Genomic DNA, 15,641 nt, shown 5'->3' on the forward strand with positions numbered 1-15,641 from the left:
GATTAAGCTGGCGGGTTGAGGCTGAGAGCCAATTTGGGTTTTCTGAGTAAATAAATTAACCAACACGTGCATTTGACAGGAAAATAAACAGCATTCCAGTAAGTAGGCGCATGCAAAGCATTGATGAGTTTTTAAATCATCTTATCCCACCACCTCGCTGATCGTCTTACTTTTATTTTTAAATTTTGTACACATTATGAACTGATACACCAGACTTGCTCCTGTGCATTAAATTGGCAAAGCTTTCTTATGAGGTTTGGCAGATGGATGAAAGAAATTCACCAAAGATCCTTAGGCAGCACCTTCCCAAACCCTTGACCACTTACATCTAGAAGGACAGGGGCAATAGCTGCATGGGAACACTGCCACCTGCAAGTTCCTCTCCAAGTCACTCGCCACGTTGACTTGGAAATATCATAGAAACCCCTACAGTACAGAAAGAGGCCATTCGGCCCATCGAGTCTGCACTGACCACAATCCCACCTAGACCCTACCCCCATATTTTACCCGCTAATCCCTCTAATCTGCGTATCCCAGGACACTAAGGGGCAATTTTTTAGCATAGCCAATCAACCTAACCCGCACATCTTTGGACTGTGGGAGGAAACCGGAGCACCTGGAGGAAACCCAAGCAGACACGAGGAGAATGTGCAAACTCCACACAGACAGTGACCCAAGCCGGGAATCGAACCCAGGTCCCTGGAGCTGTGAAGCAGCAGTGCTAACCACTGTGCTACCGTGCTGCCTACATATTGCCATTCCTTTGCAGTCGCTGGGTCAAAATCCTGGAATTCCCTCTGTAAGGCATCGTGGGTCAACCCACAGCACATGGACTGCAGTGTTTCAAGAAGGCAGCTCACCACCACCTTCTTGAAGGCCACTAGGGGATAAGTGAGAAATGCTGTCCATCTAATGATGCCCATGTCCCATATTGAATAAAAATGACCATAAAACGCTACAGCACAGAAGCAGGCCATTTGACCCCTTGTATTCTTGGCTCCCTACAAGTAAAACTCAGCTCATCTAACTTCTGCACCCCCCCAAGCCCCTGGTGGTACAGTAGTTCCATCTACAATTTTGTTTCCACAAATAATTTTCCAATTCCTTTTTAAAGTCACGATTGAAGTTGCTTCCACCATTCTTTTATGAGATCCTAACCACTCATTGTTTATAAATGTGTTTTCTTAGTAGCCCTTGGTTCTTTACATCAGCCCCCGGTTCTCAATCTTCTTGCTAATGTGAATAGTTTCTCACTATCTGTTCTGTCCTGATCCCTCATGATATCCCTCTTATCACACTTCCTGTCAATCTTTGCTTCTCTAAGGAGAACAACTCTAGCTTTGCCAATCTAACCATGTAACTAAAGTGTCACATCCCTAGGGAACCTTTCTTGTAAATCCTTTCTGCACCCCTTTCCAATGCCTTTACATCCTTCCTAAAGCATATAGATTATTTAAATTTGTTGATATTGCATTTGCAAAAGGTTCTGCTTTGCCTTATTCTGATTTAAAGCAGATGAAACAATGGAATCTATCTTAATCCATGCCACACAGAAGTCAGAAAAGAAACAAATGAAATGATCTGAAATAAAAAAGAGAAAATGTTACAAGTACACAGCAAGCTAATTAGCCACTAAAGAGATTGTCAAGCATCTTTTTACTAGTGCTGCCAACACTGCTGTATATTTTCAGCATTTGAAGTGACTTTTGGTTTTGGAATTTTTTCCCCATCTAGTCCAGTCCGCAGTTTTCTTCAATGGTTTGTGTTCTGTGATGGTATTATTGGAATCCGAAACACTAGAAGCAATAGTTTAGTATAACTCAATCCTGCTGTGTGGACTTTATTATGCCATAACAGACAACCTGTTTTTCCGATATGTTTACAGCGATGATGGTTTCATGGTGACCATTACTGATGGTTAACTTTCAATTCCAGATTTTATTAATTGAATTTAATATTATTACCCATTGCCATGGTGGGATTTCAGCCTATGTTCCTAGAGCATTAACATGGGCCCCTAGATTACCAGTCCAGTGATATTACCACTATGCCACTGTCGCCCCTAAAGAGTAAAATTTTGAGGCGAGGTTTAGGCAGGAATTAAAGTTTAGCACTGATGGCGTAGCCGCCAAAGATAGGGTAATGGGAATGTGGGATGCACAAGGGGCCAGAATTGGAAGATTGCAAAATTCTCAATGTTGTAGATCAGGAGGGGGTTCTAGAGACAGGAAGGGATGAGTCTTTGGAGGGATTTGAACACAAAGATGAGGATTTTAAAATCCGTGGTGGTGGTGATCCAGTTGCCAGTATAGGTCAGTAGGCATACAGGAGATAAGTGAGCAAGACTTGGTGCGAGTTATAATACAGGCAGCAGGGTTTTGGATGAGCTCAGAAAGATAGAAGATGGGAGATGACCCAGAAGAGCATTGCAAAAGTCCAATCTTTTTAAAGTTCTCCATCTCCTCTTTTAAGATGCTCCTTTAAACTTGCCTCTTTGACTAAGCTTTATCGTTCCAGTTGATCAGAAGTATTATAATTGTAAAACAAATGTTTGTTCATGGTCTAACTAGGCTTTACAGGTTATATAAAAAGCTCTTCCTTTAAGAGTTCTGCCAGTTTTGAAATGTGGCAGTAGTTTGAATAAAGAATTTTAGATAATTGTAAATGCAAGATCTATCTATTTAAGTAATGTATACAAGTGAAAATCATATATATTGGTGAGTACCACAAAGTAATGCTATTTTTGCAAATTAGTAATTACTTTCAATCTTAAAATTTCAAAGAAAATATAAAACTGGTTTAATTTGACTAATCTTATTAGTCAGTAATGATTGTCATCTTTTCAAACTTTCATCACTTCTCATTGGTCAGCAAGGATGAACTCTCAAATTTTTACATGAATTGTTGGTCAGTCTGCATCCTGCTGCTTTATTTTTCCAGCAATCTCATTGGCTACAGATAGGATTGTGACTGATGTGTGTTTGCTTGGCAGGACTTTGAATCAATGCTGATAAATGTGATTTGCCTGGTTTGTGTTTACATGGTAATGATAGTTGGCTTCCTCTCTTTGATTCTGTTTGCCTAGGTTTTCTCCATGTTGTTGTTCTTCAATTTTTTTCATCTCCAGCTCTCAAGGTTCCTGTTAATCAAATCCCACTTTCCTGGTGTTATTTGCTCATTCCTGCTCCCTTATTCAGATGACTGGTAACCAGCCCCTTTTCTGGTCTTATAACCATGCATTGCTTGGCTGTCTCACTTAATCTCTGATCATTGATAACCTCTGGCATACAGAAAGTGGTGATGGAGGTGGGGTAAGGTTTGTACAATGTGGGGTACAGGGATTGGACAATATTGAAAGTCAGAGGATAGTGGTTGGTTGGCCATTTGTTTTTGGAGATGACCTCCCACTTGTTTGGTGTCAGCTCTAGATTAGACGTCGTCCAGGTCTTGCTGAAAACTACCACGACTTAATTATTGGAGTTGTGCATGGAACTGCACGTTACCACCAACAGCCCCACTCCTGACTTTATGTCGAAGGAAAGGTGATAGATGAAACAGTTGGAGGTTGGACTGAATAGGTTTCCTTTAAACTCCTGCAGCATGACTTGGATTGCAGTGATTGGTTTGTGTTAGCAATGACCATCATCCATTGTGTCTTTATGACTGTGGAGGTGGAAGCTTTTCCCATTAATCCAACATCACTGTGCTTTATAATATTTTGCATTACCAAATAGTAATGTGGAGAGTTTCAGCAGCTGTTGCAAAATATTTTCCTGAATAAGTATGAATTATTTTAATTCAGGTGGAAGATATTGATGTGTGCTCCCATTGAGTAATCATAGAATTCACTCAGTTGTTACAGCACAGAAGGAGGCCATTTTGCACATTGTATCTGCATTGGCTGTCCGAAAGAGCAATTCACCTATTGTCATTTTCCTGTCTTCTCCCTGAAACCCTGTGTTCTGCCTTTTCAGATAACGGTCTAATTCTCTTTTGAATACTTTGATCGAATCTGCCTCAACTACAATCTTAGACAGTGCTTTCTAAAGCTTAATCATTCGCTGCCATTTGCCTTTGCCTTCTCGTTCTCAATCCTTTCACAAGTGGGAACAGTTTCTCCCTATCTATCCTGACCCCACAAGATTTTGAATATCTCATACCTCCTTGCTCTTGTACTCCATGACCCTATTAATAAAGCCCTATCAACCTGTTTTCCACCTTCATTGATTTATGCCCATATGCATCCAGGTTCCTATGCTCCCGCACCCCCTTTAGAGTTATGCCCTTTATTTCATATTGTCTGTCCATGTTTTTCCTCCCAAATGAATCACTTCACATTTCTCCACGTTAATTTTCATCTGCCACCTGTCTGCCCATTCCACCAACTTCTGTCCTTTTGAAGTTCTACACGGTCTTCTTCACAGTTTACAACTCTTCCAAGTTTTGTATTATTCACAAACCTTGAAATTGTGCCCTGAACTGAACAGTCTGGATCATTAATATGTACCAGGAAAAGCAAGGGTCCCAACACCAGCCCCAGGGGAACTTGATTACAAATCTCCCTCCTGCTTGAAAGAGCATCCATTAACCAATCTTTGAATTCTAAAACTGACAAGGCATTTCCCAACAACATAAAGAATGAATGGATATTCTGCAGCTACCATGGTATTTTATGATGCATCATCTTCTGTTTATATAAGTTGTACAAGGAGAAAAATATTATATCATGTAGCAAACAGCTGCAAATGCTGAGTATCTGAAACAAAATCAGAAAACGCCAGAAATATACAGGAAGTCAGTATGCAGCTGTTGTGAGAAAAGACAGGTTTTAATTTCAGGAAGAACCCTTCTTCAGAAATGTAGCAAAGCATCAATGGCGTTGACTTCATCAACCTTCGGTTACCTCTTCAAACTACTCCAGCGAGTTAATTGAACATGATTTTCCTTTAAGGAACCCATGCTGGTTTTCCTTAATGAGCCCGCATTTGTCCACATGATTTAATTTTGTTCAGGATTATCCTTTCTTTAGAAGTTCCTCCCACCACCAAAGTTTGACAGGTTTGATATCTAGATTTCTCTTTATACAATTTTTTTGAACAAGGGCGTGATATTTTAAATTCTCCAGACACCACCCGAGACTAAGGAAAACTGAAAAATAATGGCCAAGTTCCTCTGCAATTTCCACTGTCACTTCCCTCAATATCCTTGGTTTATTTGTAAAATATGTCTTAGTTAATGGCTACCTTTCGTGACCATTCTAACATTTTGCTAATTCAGAGACGATAACTGATTTGTTGCATTTTCATTTCTCCTCTTCGTAGATTCCACCCTGCTCCAACCCATTTTCTTTTTCCTGCGCTTGTTTATATGCTTTTCTTTTTTTTTGTCCCTTTCCACTTTCCTTTGTTTCCTTTAATGTTTTCCTGTCTGTGGTGTTCTTTTATACAATTGAAAAATGCCTTGCTCTTTGTTTAAGCATGTTGCAGGCCACATTTTAATTTCCCCTCATTTGAATTTTAATTTTCATTGGTGTTGTTTCATCTGGTGTTCAGAACCTTTCACTTCCGAAGAAGGGTTCTTCCTGAAATTAAAACCTGTCTTTTCTCACAACAGCTGCATACTGACTTCCTGTATATTTCTGGCATTTTCTGGTTTTGTTTCAGATACTCAGCGTTTGCAGCTGTTTGCTACATGATATAATTTTTTCTCCTCGTCCAACTTGTATAAACAGAAGAAGATGCATCATAAAATACCATGATGGCTGCAGAATATCCATTCATTCTTTATGTTGTTGGGAAATGCCTTGTCAGTTTTAGAATTCAAAGATTGCTGGTAGAGCTAATGAAAAGCTTTTACTCGTTTCTCTCAAAATTTGATCTGAATGACTGAAACCAGGAAATGGAGATTATTTTTTCTAATCCATACTGCAAACAGCTGTCGAAATGCTTACTGCCAGAAGGGTATAAACTGGATGTAGAGACATTTACTGGCTGGTCACAAAAGTAGGTGACCTTCCGATGAATAACAGTTTACCATCCATTTTATTACAGTAATCCTGGTGGTACAGGAGGATTTAGTTTTGGAAATCTTGGCGCCACAGCACCAACCACAACCGCAACTGCATCACCATTTGGGGGCCTTGGTGGCGGACTGTTTGGGCAGAAGCAAGCTACAGGATTTTCATTTGGAGCTACCTCAGCAGGTAGGATAGGATTATTATTGTAGCTTTAGACCCCAAATTAATGCTCAGCTGTATTACTGATGTAATTTTTATACCACAGAAATAGGCCTAGCAAGATTATCGCTAATGTGGCAAATGCATGCTATAGCAGCAGAGCGTTGATCGGAACATGTAAATTGGTTTTATTCAAAAATTAGTCTGGGAGCCCTTTGCTGAATGAATTTTATTATCCTAGTGCTCTGTCTACGCTCTGCCTTCAAACCCCGTACATTTGCTTGCAAATTTCTTCCATAGCTGGATAGTGTGTTTGAAGCCAAGACATTGACTCAAAGAAGAAACAACTGGATGGAATAACATACATTCTGCAATTGCATATTCTGGAAGTAGATTGGTGAACAAAAGGTTTGAGGGCAAATCACATCTTGTGATTTTAGAAATTTCAGCAGAGTAAGAGGCCATTTGGCTCATCATGTCATTTAGAACCAAATGGGAAGCAAAATATTGCAGGTTCTAGAATTTTGACACAAAAAAAACTGGAAACAGTCAATCAGGAAACATCTGTGGAGAGAGGAACTTGGGTTTAATGACATTAAGTTTGAGCTTTTTATTCCTGATCTTTTACTAAAGAAAGTGGCTGGGGTCCAAGATGGTAGTATGGGAAGAAATGAATGGCATGACTTCAGAAAATAGTGGCCAGAGAGGAGGAGATGTAGTGATGGGGGAATGTACCATGTTGTCATGGAGGGAACCCCTTCAGAATGCTGAATGCATTCCATGTTATGGCAGTTCTCTACATGAAAACTAGTTATTCTACCCAACACCATGGACAAGTGGAAATAATCTTTTGTTTTTTTACCTTCTGAAAAGCTACACTATCCTGGAACTTTCTTCACTTCAACAGTACAACCACAGTTTTTGAAATTTCTTGAATGGTTAAATCCTCTTTAATGATTCTACATTCTACCCTTTCCATAATTATGTTATAATATTATAATGTCATAATATTGTTAACAAACTTTCCATAATGTAGGTTCCAAAATCTACATGTGAGCACTTTGCTGATGTCAAATCAATGTCCTGTACAAATCTTCATTACTACCTTGTTTTATATTTAATGTTGCTGCAGATAAAATCCTCTGAATTATTATGTCATAATATATTGAAAGAAAAACATAACTGAAGAGTTCAACCGTAAAATAATTATTGGTTGCTGAACTGCATGGATTGGAAGACTTCACATTCCACTCTTGGTCTGTGCTAGATTATCTGATCTGTCTGGGTGACTGTGATTTGATCTTTGTATCTTTAGATTAGGGAGAGCAAAAGTTTCCTGCCTCTGATTACTTCTGCCGTGTGACATTTGTTTTAAATTGCAGGAACTACAACAACAGCATCGACAGGACTAACTTTGGGTAAGTTCAATCAAGTGGCAAAATGATAAGCTGGTTAAGAAATTATTTTGATAAATGCTTTCAGTACATTTCTTGATTTAATATGACAATTTGTAATCTAGTCATCCTAATGACTTGATGTATTCTAATGTTAATTGCTCTATTTGATACTAGGTTTTAATCAATTTATCTTCCAGGAGCACCTGCAACTACAACTTCAACTGGTTTTAGTTTAGGATTCAACAAACCAGCTGGTTCAGCAACACCTTTTGCAATGCCTATTGCACCTTCTACAGCAGGAGGACTGTGCCTTTCGTCTGTACTGCCAACATCTACAGCAGGTAAAGATTTGCAGATGTTAAACTTCATTCTTCCTGGTCGTCAAGCTTGTGTTTACACTCTTGTTCCTCCTTTATCTTCCCAGGCTGAGTGCTTTTAGAAAAAAAGGTGAGTCATAGAATCATAGAATCCCTACAGTGCAGAAAGAGGCCATTCCGCCCATCAAACTGCACCGACAACAATCCCACCCAGGCTTTTTCCCCATAATCCCACATATTTACCCAGCTAACCTCCCTGACACCAAGGGGCAATTGAGTGTGGCCAATCAACCTAACCTGCACATCTTTGTGGGAGGAAACCGGAGCATCCGGAGGAAACCCACATAGACATGGGAAAAATGTGCAAACTCCATCCATGCAGGCAAGTTACTGAGGCCGAAATTGAACCCAGGTCCCTGGCTCTGTGAGGCAGCAGTACTAACTTGTGCCATGGTGCCACCCTAGTCCTAGTAGACGATATCAGTAGATTTCTTTTGCTGAAACTTCTGGTAAAATGTTTCTGGAAAGAAGTCAGGATATCTAGTTTTTTCATATAAATTGCAGTGCACACAAATTTTAGTTGTGTAATTTGGACACTTATTGGACCTCTTATTTGTCAGCAGTTTCAATTCATTTATAATTAACTGAAATTTGAACTTTATAAAGCAACATGTAATAAAATACCAACAGGTACAAGCATGCATTCCAAAAATAATAGACTCTTTAATGTGCCTTACTTCTCCCTATGAAGGTAGGTTGTAAAATGCTTAAAGGCAATTCCACTTGTCACACCTGATTTCCTTGGTGTTAACATGTTCATCTTTGCAGGTTCTTTCACATTTGTAATCTGGAAATTGTACTACTAGGTCACCTTCAATAATCCAGACACGTTGTGCATAAAGTAACATGATCTTCCATGCTTACATTACTCTATACCAAGTAGCAACAATTGTTTAGTTGGTCTGATTGCACACAATCGTGACCAAACACATGTTTAAAGTTTTATTAGTCACAAGTAGGCTTACATTCACACTGCAATAAAGTTACTGTGAAAATCCCCTAGTCACCACACTCCGGCGCCTGTTCGGGTACACTGAGGGAGAATTTAGCATGACCAATTCACCTAACCTGCACATCTTTGGACTGTGGGAGGAAACTGGAGGAAACCCATGCAGACGCGGGGAGAACGTGCAAACTCCGCACGGACAGTGACCCAAGTCAGGAATCGAACCCGGGTCCCAGGTGCTAACCACTGTACCACTGTGCCACAATGCCGCCCAACCTATTGGACTTGGCAACTGGAGCAACCTTACCAGTGACTATCATGCCAGTATGCATTATAGTTAGAATGCTGTTAACCCAATTATCACGTAATTCCGTATTGGATGGGTTGCCAAAGTTGGTCACACATTCATTTGTTGTGCAGTATGGCACAAAAGTTTGGTTTACCCATACACAAAGCACAAAGAGTACACTAATGAGCAAGTCTGGGAGTAAATTTAAATTGAAAGCACAAAAATATAAATCGTGGAAAAGTTTTTTTTTAAAAATGGCTTGGATCTTCCAAAGGCAACAGCAGATGTTAAGAATTAGATGAATGTGTATCTGGAGGAACTTCTGACCACTGCATATGTAATATTTAATCGGTAAGCTTAAACTTTCAATGGGTAGAATTACGTTGACCAGGTCCCTCTGAGGATGTCTTCAATGCTTAGCATAGTGTTGGAGACTTGTGCTTGATGTGGTAAACCTAGATATTTAGCCCTCCCTGTAGCAGCTGTATAGGAAAAGCCTAAAAAAAAACACTGCCTGCTCCTCCTGACAGTGCTCCCTGCACTCTTTCTGACTTCATTCCCTCTACAGCAAGCACATCAACAATTAATTGTCTTAAGTATTAAAAGTAGTTAAATGAAACTTGACTTTAAGAAAAACATTGCAATCTTGCTGACCTTAAGGCAAGTTATCTCATCTGGTGATATCAGAAGGGGGAGCGAACTTGCTACTCCTTCTCACAGTCACCCTGTTGAATCCCTTTGCTACCTTGCCTGGACAGGAAGGCTCGGCTGGAAGGAGGGCATGCTTTTAACTGTAGTGAGTAGAAATCACTGTAGCATTGCTGATTGGAAGATCTGGGCCAATATAAATTTAAGTCATAAACATCGATTGCTGATAGCTTTGCATTAAATTTTGGTTTTGCACCATTGAAAATGTTCACAAGTAATTGTCTTTGGAGAAAAGGTTCTAAAAGCCAACTTGGTTACTTTTACTTATTGTCCTTCTGAATTTAGCAATAACTTATTCTTTGCAGGTCCTACAGGATTTGCATTAAATTTAGGTGGAGTGCCCACATCCGCTGCATCAGTGCCAACAGGCCTAACATTGGGAGGAGCTTTGACTGGTTTAGGTGGCAGCCTCTTTCAGGGTGTAGGCACCTCCACTACAGGTCAGTATGCTATAATAGATTGACAGAGCTTTGCGTGTGCATTTTACTTGTCAAATATATCAGTTGTAGCTGAAAATGAATTTCTAAACTGTTGAACCATTTTCTACTTTGTTCAGAGAGATGGGATTTGAAGTTAGTTTCAATCCACAGTTTGGAAATTTCACAATGTGAAATTTGTGCTTTTAATGTTACTTTTACTGTTTTCACACATTTCAGTTAATAACCATTTCATGCTACGTGGTAATTGGTCTTCGCATAGAAGTTTGTTACATTTTATTTGATGGCATGACCCCTGAGACACACGATTGTTGGCAGAAACTCCACTCCAGGTCTTGAACGTACATAATCAAGTTTTGGAAGTTACCTCCAATCAGCATTCATCTCTGCCACAGTGCTGAAATAGCTTTAAACTTGACAATTCCAACCCTCACCTGGTCAGTCTCTCGTTATCCATTCTCCATGATCTCAAACTCAGCGAAAACCCAAATGCTCGCATCCTAATTGACACTAGGTCCCATTCGCCCATCAACCCTGTGCTCACTGTCCTACATTGACTCTCGTTCTGACAGCACCTCAATTTTAAAATTCTCTTTCTTGTTCTCAAATCCCCACTATGGCCTCACTCTTCCCTATCCCCTGTAACCTCTCTCTGTCCTACAAACCTTGGAGATCCACGTGCTCCTTCAATTTTGGTCTCTTGCACATTGATAACTTTATCTTGAACATCACTGGTGACCATTCCTTCCCTACTCCTCACTGCCTCTCTAACCAAGTCCTCTCCTTTAAGACAGTCCCTCAAAGCCTACCTTTTTGGCCACCTACCCTAATATCTCCATGTAGATTGGTGTCAAATCTTGTTTGACAACACTGCTGTGAAGCACTTGAGATTGTTTCACTGCATAAATGTACTGTATAAATGCAAGACACAGTTGTTGCTTGTAGTTGGACTGAGGAAGTCCTGCATTTCCCATGGCGCTGTCTTTCGTATTAGATGTTAAAACAAGGTGCAATTTGCCTTTTCTGATGGATATGAAAGATCACATGACACTTTTCAAAGAAAAAATAGTTGTCCTAATTTCCTGACCAGTGCTGTTGCTCAATCAATACTATCAAAAACTTATTAACTGATCATTAATTTAATTTACTATTTGTGGGACCTTGTGAAAACTTGCCTGCACATCAAGTATTAATAGTATGTTAATAGTATTGTTACGAATATACAGGTGGAGAGCATTGATTTTAAGGACCTTGAGCACATATAAAGAGAGACATTTTCAAAAGAGCATGAAAAGAGAGATTTCTGAGACACTGTTGGTTGGGTTGACATTTTGTAATGTTGAATTCTGTAAATAAATCTAGTATTAAGTAAAAGATTGGTGTCGGGTTTCCTACTTTACCAACTGGCTTCAGAATGCATTAACGTCAAGTGACTACTTCCTTACTAACTTTTGGGATGTCCTGATAGCACAGTATTAAAACAAACCAGTTCTTTCATTTTTAAAAAAAAAGTAGAATGCTATAGACTGTGACTTAATGGTAGGTATATGGAATGTTGTGACACTGAATTCGATCTTGTGGTAGGTTCATACTGATCCTTATGTATTTTCTGCTCATCCCACTACTGGCTTTGCTAAAGGTGTGCTTGTACCCAGGTTAGTGGAACTTGAAAGCTAGGTTCAGCTGTCAACTGTCTTGGAGAAAATAATTTATTGGCAGTCATGTAGAAGCACAGGTGTGAAGAGTGGTAACTTGATTGAGAGATAGCAGAGGATTAGTGTCCCTATGAAAGGGCGATCAAGGAGTAGGAGATGGATTTCATGGCTGAGTTTGAAGAAGACGCGAGGAATTAAGAGAGAAACCAGAGAATGATGCAAATTCAGAGCTTGAGGGAGGCTGGGGAGGAATCTTTGGTTTGGTAGGCAACAGGAAGGGAGGAATGTGGCAGAGGCAGTTGAATGGATAGTTTCAATCTTAATGTCAAAGTACACAGCTGCTTTGTTGCTTGAGGAGAGAGTGAAAGGGGCAGGGAAGAGATGTTTAAAGAAATCATTGTTAATGGAGCCAAGAAGCCCAAGATTATCCTGGCATTCCAGGATAATGGAGCAATGAGTAGTTTTAGCAGAGATAAATGGGAAAGCTAACTGTGTGCCATATACATTGAAGTTTGTGCCCTTTGGAGTTTATGGAGCAAAAGTAGAGACCATACCAGGGCAACGACCATGATGGAAGGGAGTCTGGAATCTACTAAGGAGCATGAGCATTAATTACAAAGATGAGAGTCTGGTTAGAATAACTTCAGAAGTATTGTAACTGGATTTGCTTCCTCATGGTAATTAGTATCCTGCAGTAGCTATCGGGTGATTAGAATAATGGGAAGTGCATTGATCAGATTTGGGTAGCATGTTTCATTTTGTGTTTTTAGATCCTAACTCTCAATTTTTGAAGCTTTCATAATTAAGTTAAACAGTTCTAAGCTTTGACAGTAATCAAATGATTTGCTCAAATTTAGGAATTGGTCAGTCACTGGGATTGAACCTTGGAGTAACTACAGCTGTCCCAACCACTACAGCTAGTGAAGGACTTGGTGGAATAGATTTCAGTGGATCGTCTGATAAGAAAAGTGAGTAATAACTGAATTGCATCATATCTTTTTAATTGCACAACAGCTAAATTAATCTGAGATGAAATAGCAGTTCTGGGATAAGATCTTTATATGTGTATGTCTTGAATATCAGATGGAAGATTCATATGAACATATAAATTTAGGAGTAGACTACTAAGGCCCTTGAGCTTGCTCTGTCATTCAGTAAGATCAAGGCTGTTCTGACTGTAACCTCAACTCCACATTCTGCCTATCCCCGATAAACCTCCACCCCCTTGTTTGTCAAGAATCTTTCTACCTCAGCCTTAAAAAGATTCCCCCCCCCCCTCACATACATATACACACACACACTCTGATCTGGGGAGCACCACCAACCCCTCGTCAAAATTACATTTTCAGTGCTGCTCATGATTGATTATTGTGGGAGGTGAGCGAGTGCTCCCGAAATTCTTTAGTCAATATTCCCAAAGATTACATCACAGTAGCAACTGTATTCCCGCTCAGCATAGTTGCAAAAGTATTTAGAAACCAATTGGTGGGAGAGAGAGATGTTTGTTTAGTGCTGTCCATGCTCATATAACTGAGATTTTAAAGGGATGAACAGCAATGAAAAAGCACAGGAAAACAACTATGAATGGGGACATTTTAAAAATGTAAAATTGCTGTAGACAAATGAAAAGTGTATTGTGGAGGTGTAAATCATGCAAATGAGGGATTTTTGATGCATCTTGTGAGGTGAAACAGGTAAATACAAAACATACCTGTGTAATTTCTGCATTTTAACTTCCAATCAGGCTCAAGGAGCAACCAGCTATTGGCTTTGCATTCCATTGATTGCTGTCCCCAGTATTAATGAAATTGCGTGGATGTTTTTGATTCCTTTGGAAGAAAAATGGATTGCTGTGTTCTCTACATTAGTTTTATTTATCATTTTTTACAATTGCATTTGGATGCATTAATTGTATATTTATCCTTTACAGACGATAAATGTTCAGCTGGAGTTAGGCCTGAGTAAGTATATTTGTGTATTTATTTTTTAAGATCTTGAGCATCTTGTAAAATGCTGCAGTTAATTTACTTCTAAAACTCATGCATTCTTTTGACCTTGTTAATTTCAGTGAAACAAAATTGAAACATTATTATGAGTTACTAAACAGCTTCTTCCTTGCCGCCATCAGATTTTTAAACGGTCCCATGTTAAGCTGATCTTTCTCTTCACTCTATCTGTAACTGCAAGACTAGATTCTGCGCCCATCCTTTCCTTCTCCCCTATGTATTCTATGAATGGTATGTTTTGTCTGTATAGCGCACAAGAAACAATACTTTTCACTGTATCCCAATACATGTGACAATAATAAATCAGATATATGCGCATTCCATGGAGTTGAAATGTAAATTATATGGGGAGAGGTGCAAAGCTGCAAAATATCACCTGTAAGTAAAACTAATGAAGGAGATTGCTGAGGCAAACCAATTATTTAAAAAAAATACTCAAAAGGAGTAAAAAATCAAGTGTACACAGGAGGCAAGAAAATTAAAGGGAAGCACCAGAGGTAATTAAGTTTACGCAAATGGGCGAAACAAGACTGAAAGGGTGATATTTGAAAGAAGTAAAATTAAGATGAAGGCTTTCCCATGTCTTCATTGTGCATTCTTTTGGTCTTGTTAATTTCAATAAAGCAAAATTAAAACATTCTGTTATGTGATATGAATGTTACAAAACCGCTTCTTCCCTGCAGCCAGCAGGGGGGTGCCACAGTGGTTAGCACTGCTGGCTCACAGCTCCAGGGACCCGAATTCCGTTCCCAGCTTGGGTCACTGTCTGTGTGGAATCTGCACAATCTCCCTGTGTTCATGTGGGTTTTCTCCAGGTGCTCCAGATTAGGTGCATTGGCCATGCTAAATTCTCCCTCTGTGTACCCGAACAGGCACTGGAGTGTGGCGACAAGGGGATTTTCACAGTGACTTCATTGCAGTGTTAGTGTAATCCTACTTGTGACACTAATAAATAAAGTTTAAAGTTCTGGAATTTTCATAAAGACGAAAGCCAGATGCTTTAAAAGGGCAATGAGATGTGATAACTTCGGTCTCTGCCAAAAACTCCATTCGCCTGCTGCTGATTCCACCCAACCCCTCACCCACCACTATCTCAGATTGGTTCAAACTGTTCGCAATCTATTGAAGTCATCTTGATGAGTTGTTGCACCGCTTCCTGCAGGTAATATATATCATATCCACGCTGTGTCAGAGAATAACTGTTCAATAGCATGGGGCTGCTGAAACAAACTGCTCCATCCTGGCAGTCCCAGATTTTTTGCATTCTTGTAACTTCACCCATCCAAGAAAGTGGTGAATATTTCTTCACACCCCAAGTAGAATTTCTGACTCCATATCTGTTGAATGCAGTTGGTGGGTGTTAATTCCAGATTCACTTGTGCTCCTATTAATGGGAACAACCAAACTGTGGTGGTTGGATTAAGCAATGTATCTTTGTACTTTTATTTATAAATGCTTATAAAATGTTTTTAAAATTTGTTCCAGTTCTGTCCTCCACTACCTGGCCTTCTGAAATATAAGAATATCGTCCCCATCACAAAGACTGTTTAATTCCAATTCTGTAACATCTCACACAATGGCCAGAATTTTACCAGATTCTGGGGCGGGCGTGGCTCGCAGAACAGAATTCTCCGTTGGCCTTGGGCAGGGT

General features: G+C 39.6%; 1 protein-coding gene across 4 annotated transcripts in view; it reads left to right on the top strand.

The window, feature by feature from the left end:
- The window catches only part of nup58 (nucleoporin 58), a 48,098-nt gene that overhangs the window by 444 nt on the left and 32,013 nt on the right, over positions 1-15,641 (top strand). For all 4 annotated transcript variants that reach the window (XM_078222147.1, XM_078222148.1, XM_078222149.1 and 1 more), the window contains exons 2-7: positions 6,051-6,202; positions 7,558-7,593; positions 7,770-7,913; positions 10,198-10,332; positions 12,842-12,952; positions 13,915-13,945. In XM_078222147.1, the coding sequence (XP_078078273.1) occupies positions 6,051-6,202; positions 7,558-7,593; positions 7,770-7,913; positions 10,198-10,332; positions 12,842-12,952; positions 13,915-13,945 (609 nt within the window). The remainder of the gene's footprint in view (positions 1-6,050; positions 6,203-7,557; positions 7,594-7,769; positions 7,914-10,197; positions 10,333-12,841; positions 12,953-13,914; positions 13,946-15,641) is intronic.

The sequence above is a fragment of the Mustelus asterias genome, chromosome 10 (assembly GCF_964213995.1).
Source record: "Mustelus asterias chromosome 10, sMusAst1.hap1.1, whole genome shotgun sequence".
In the NCBI taxonomy this organism is placed as follows: domain Eukaryota; kingdom Metazoa; phylum Chordata; class Chondrichthyes; order Carcharhiniformes; family Triakidae; genus Mustelus; species Mustelus asterias.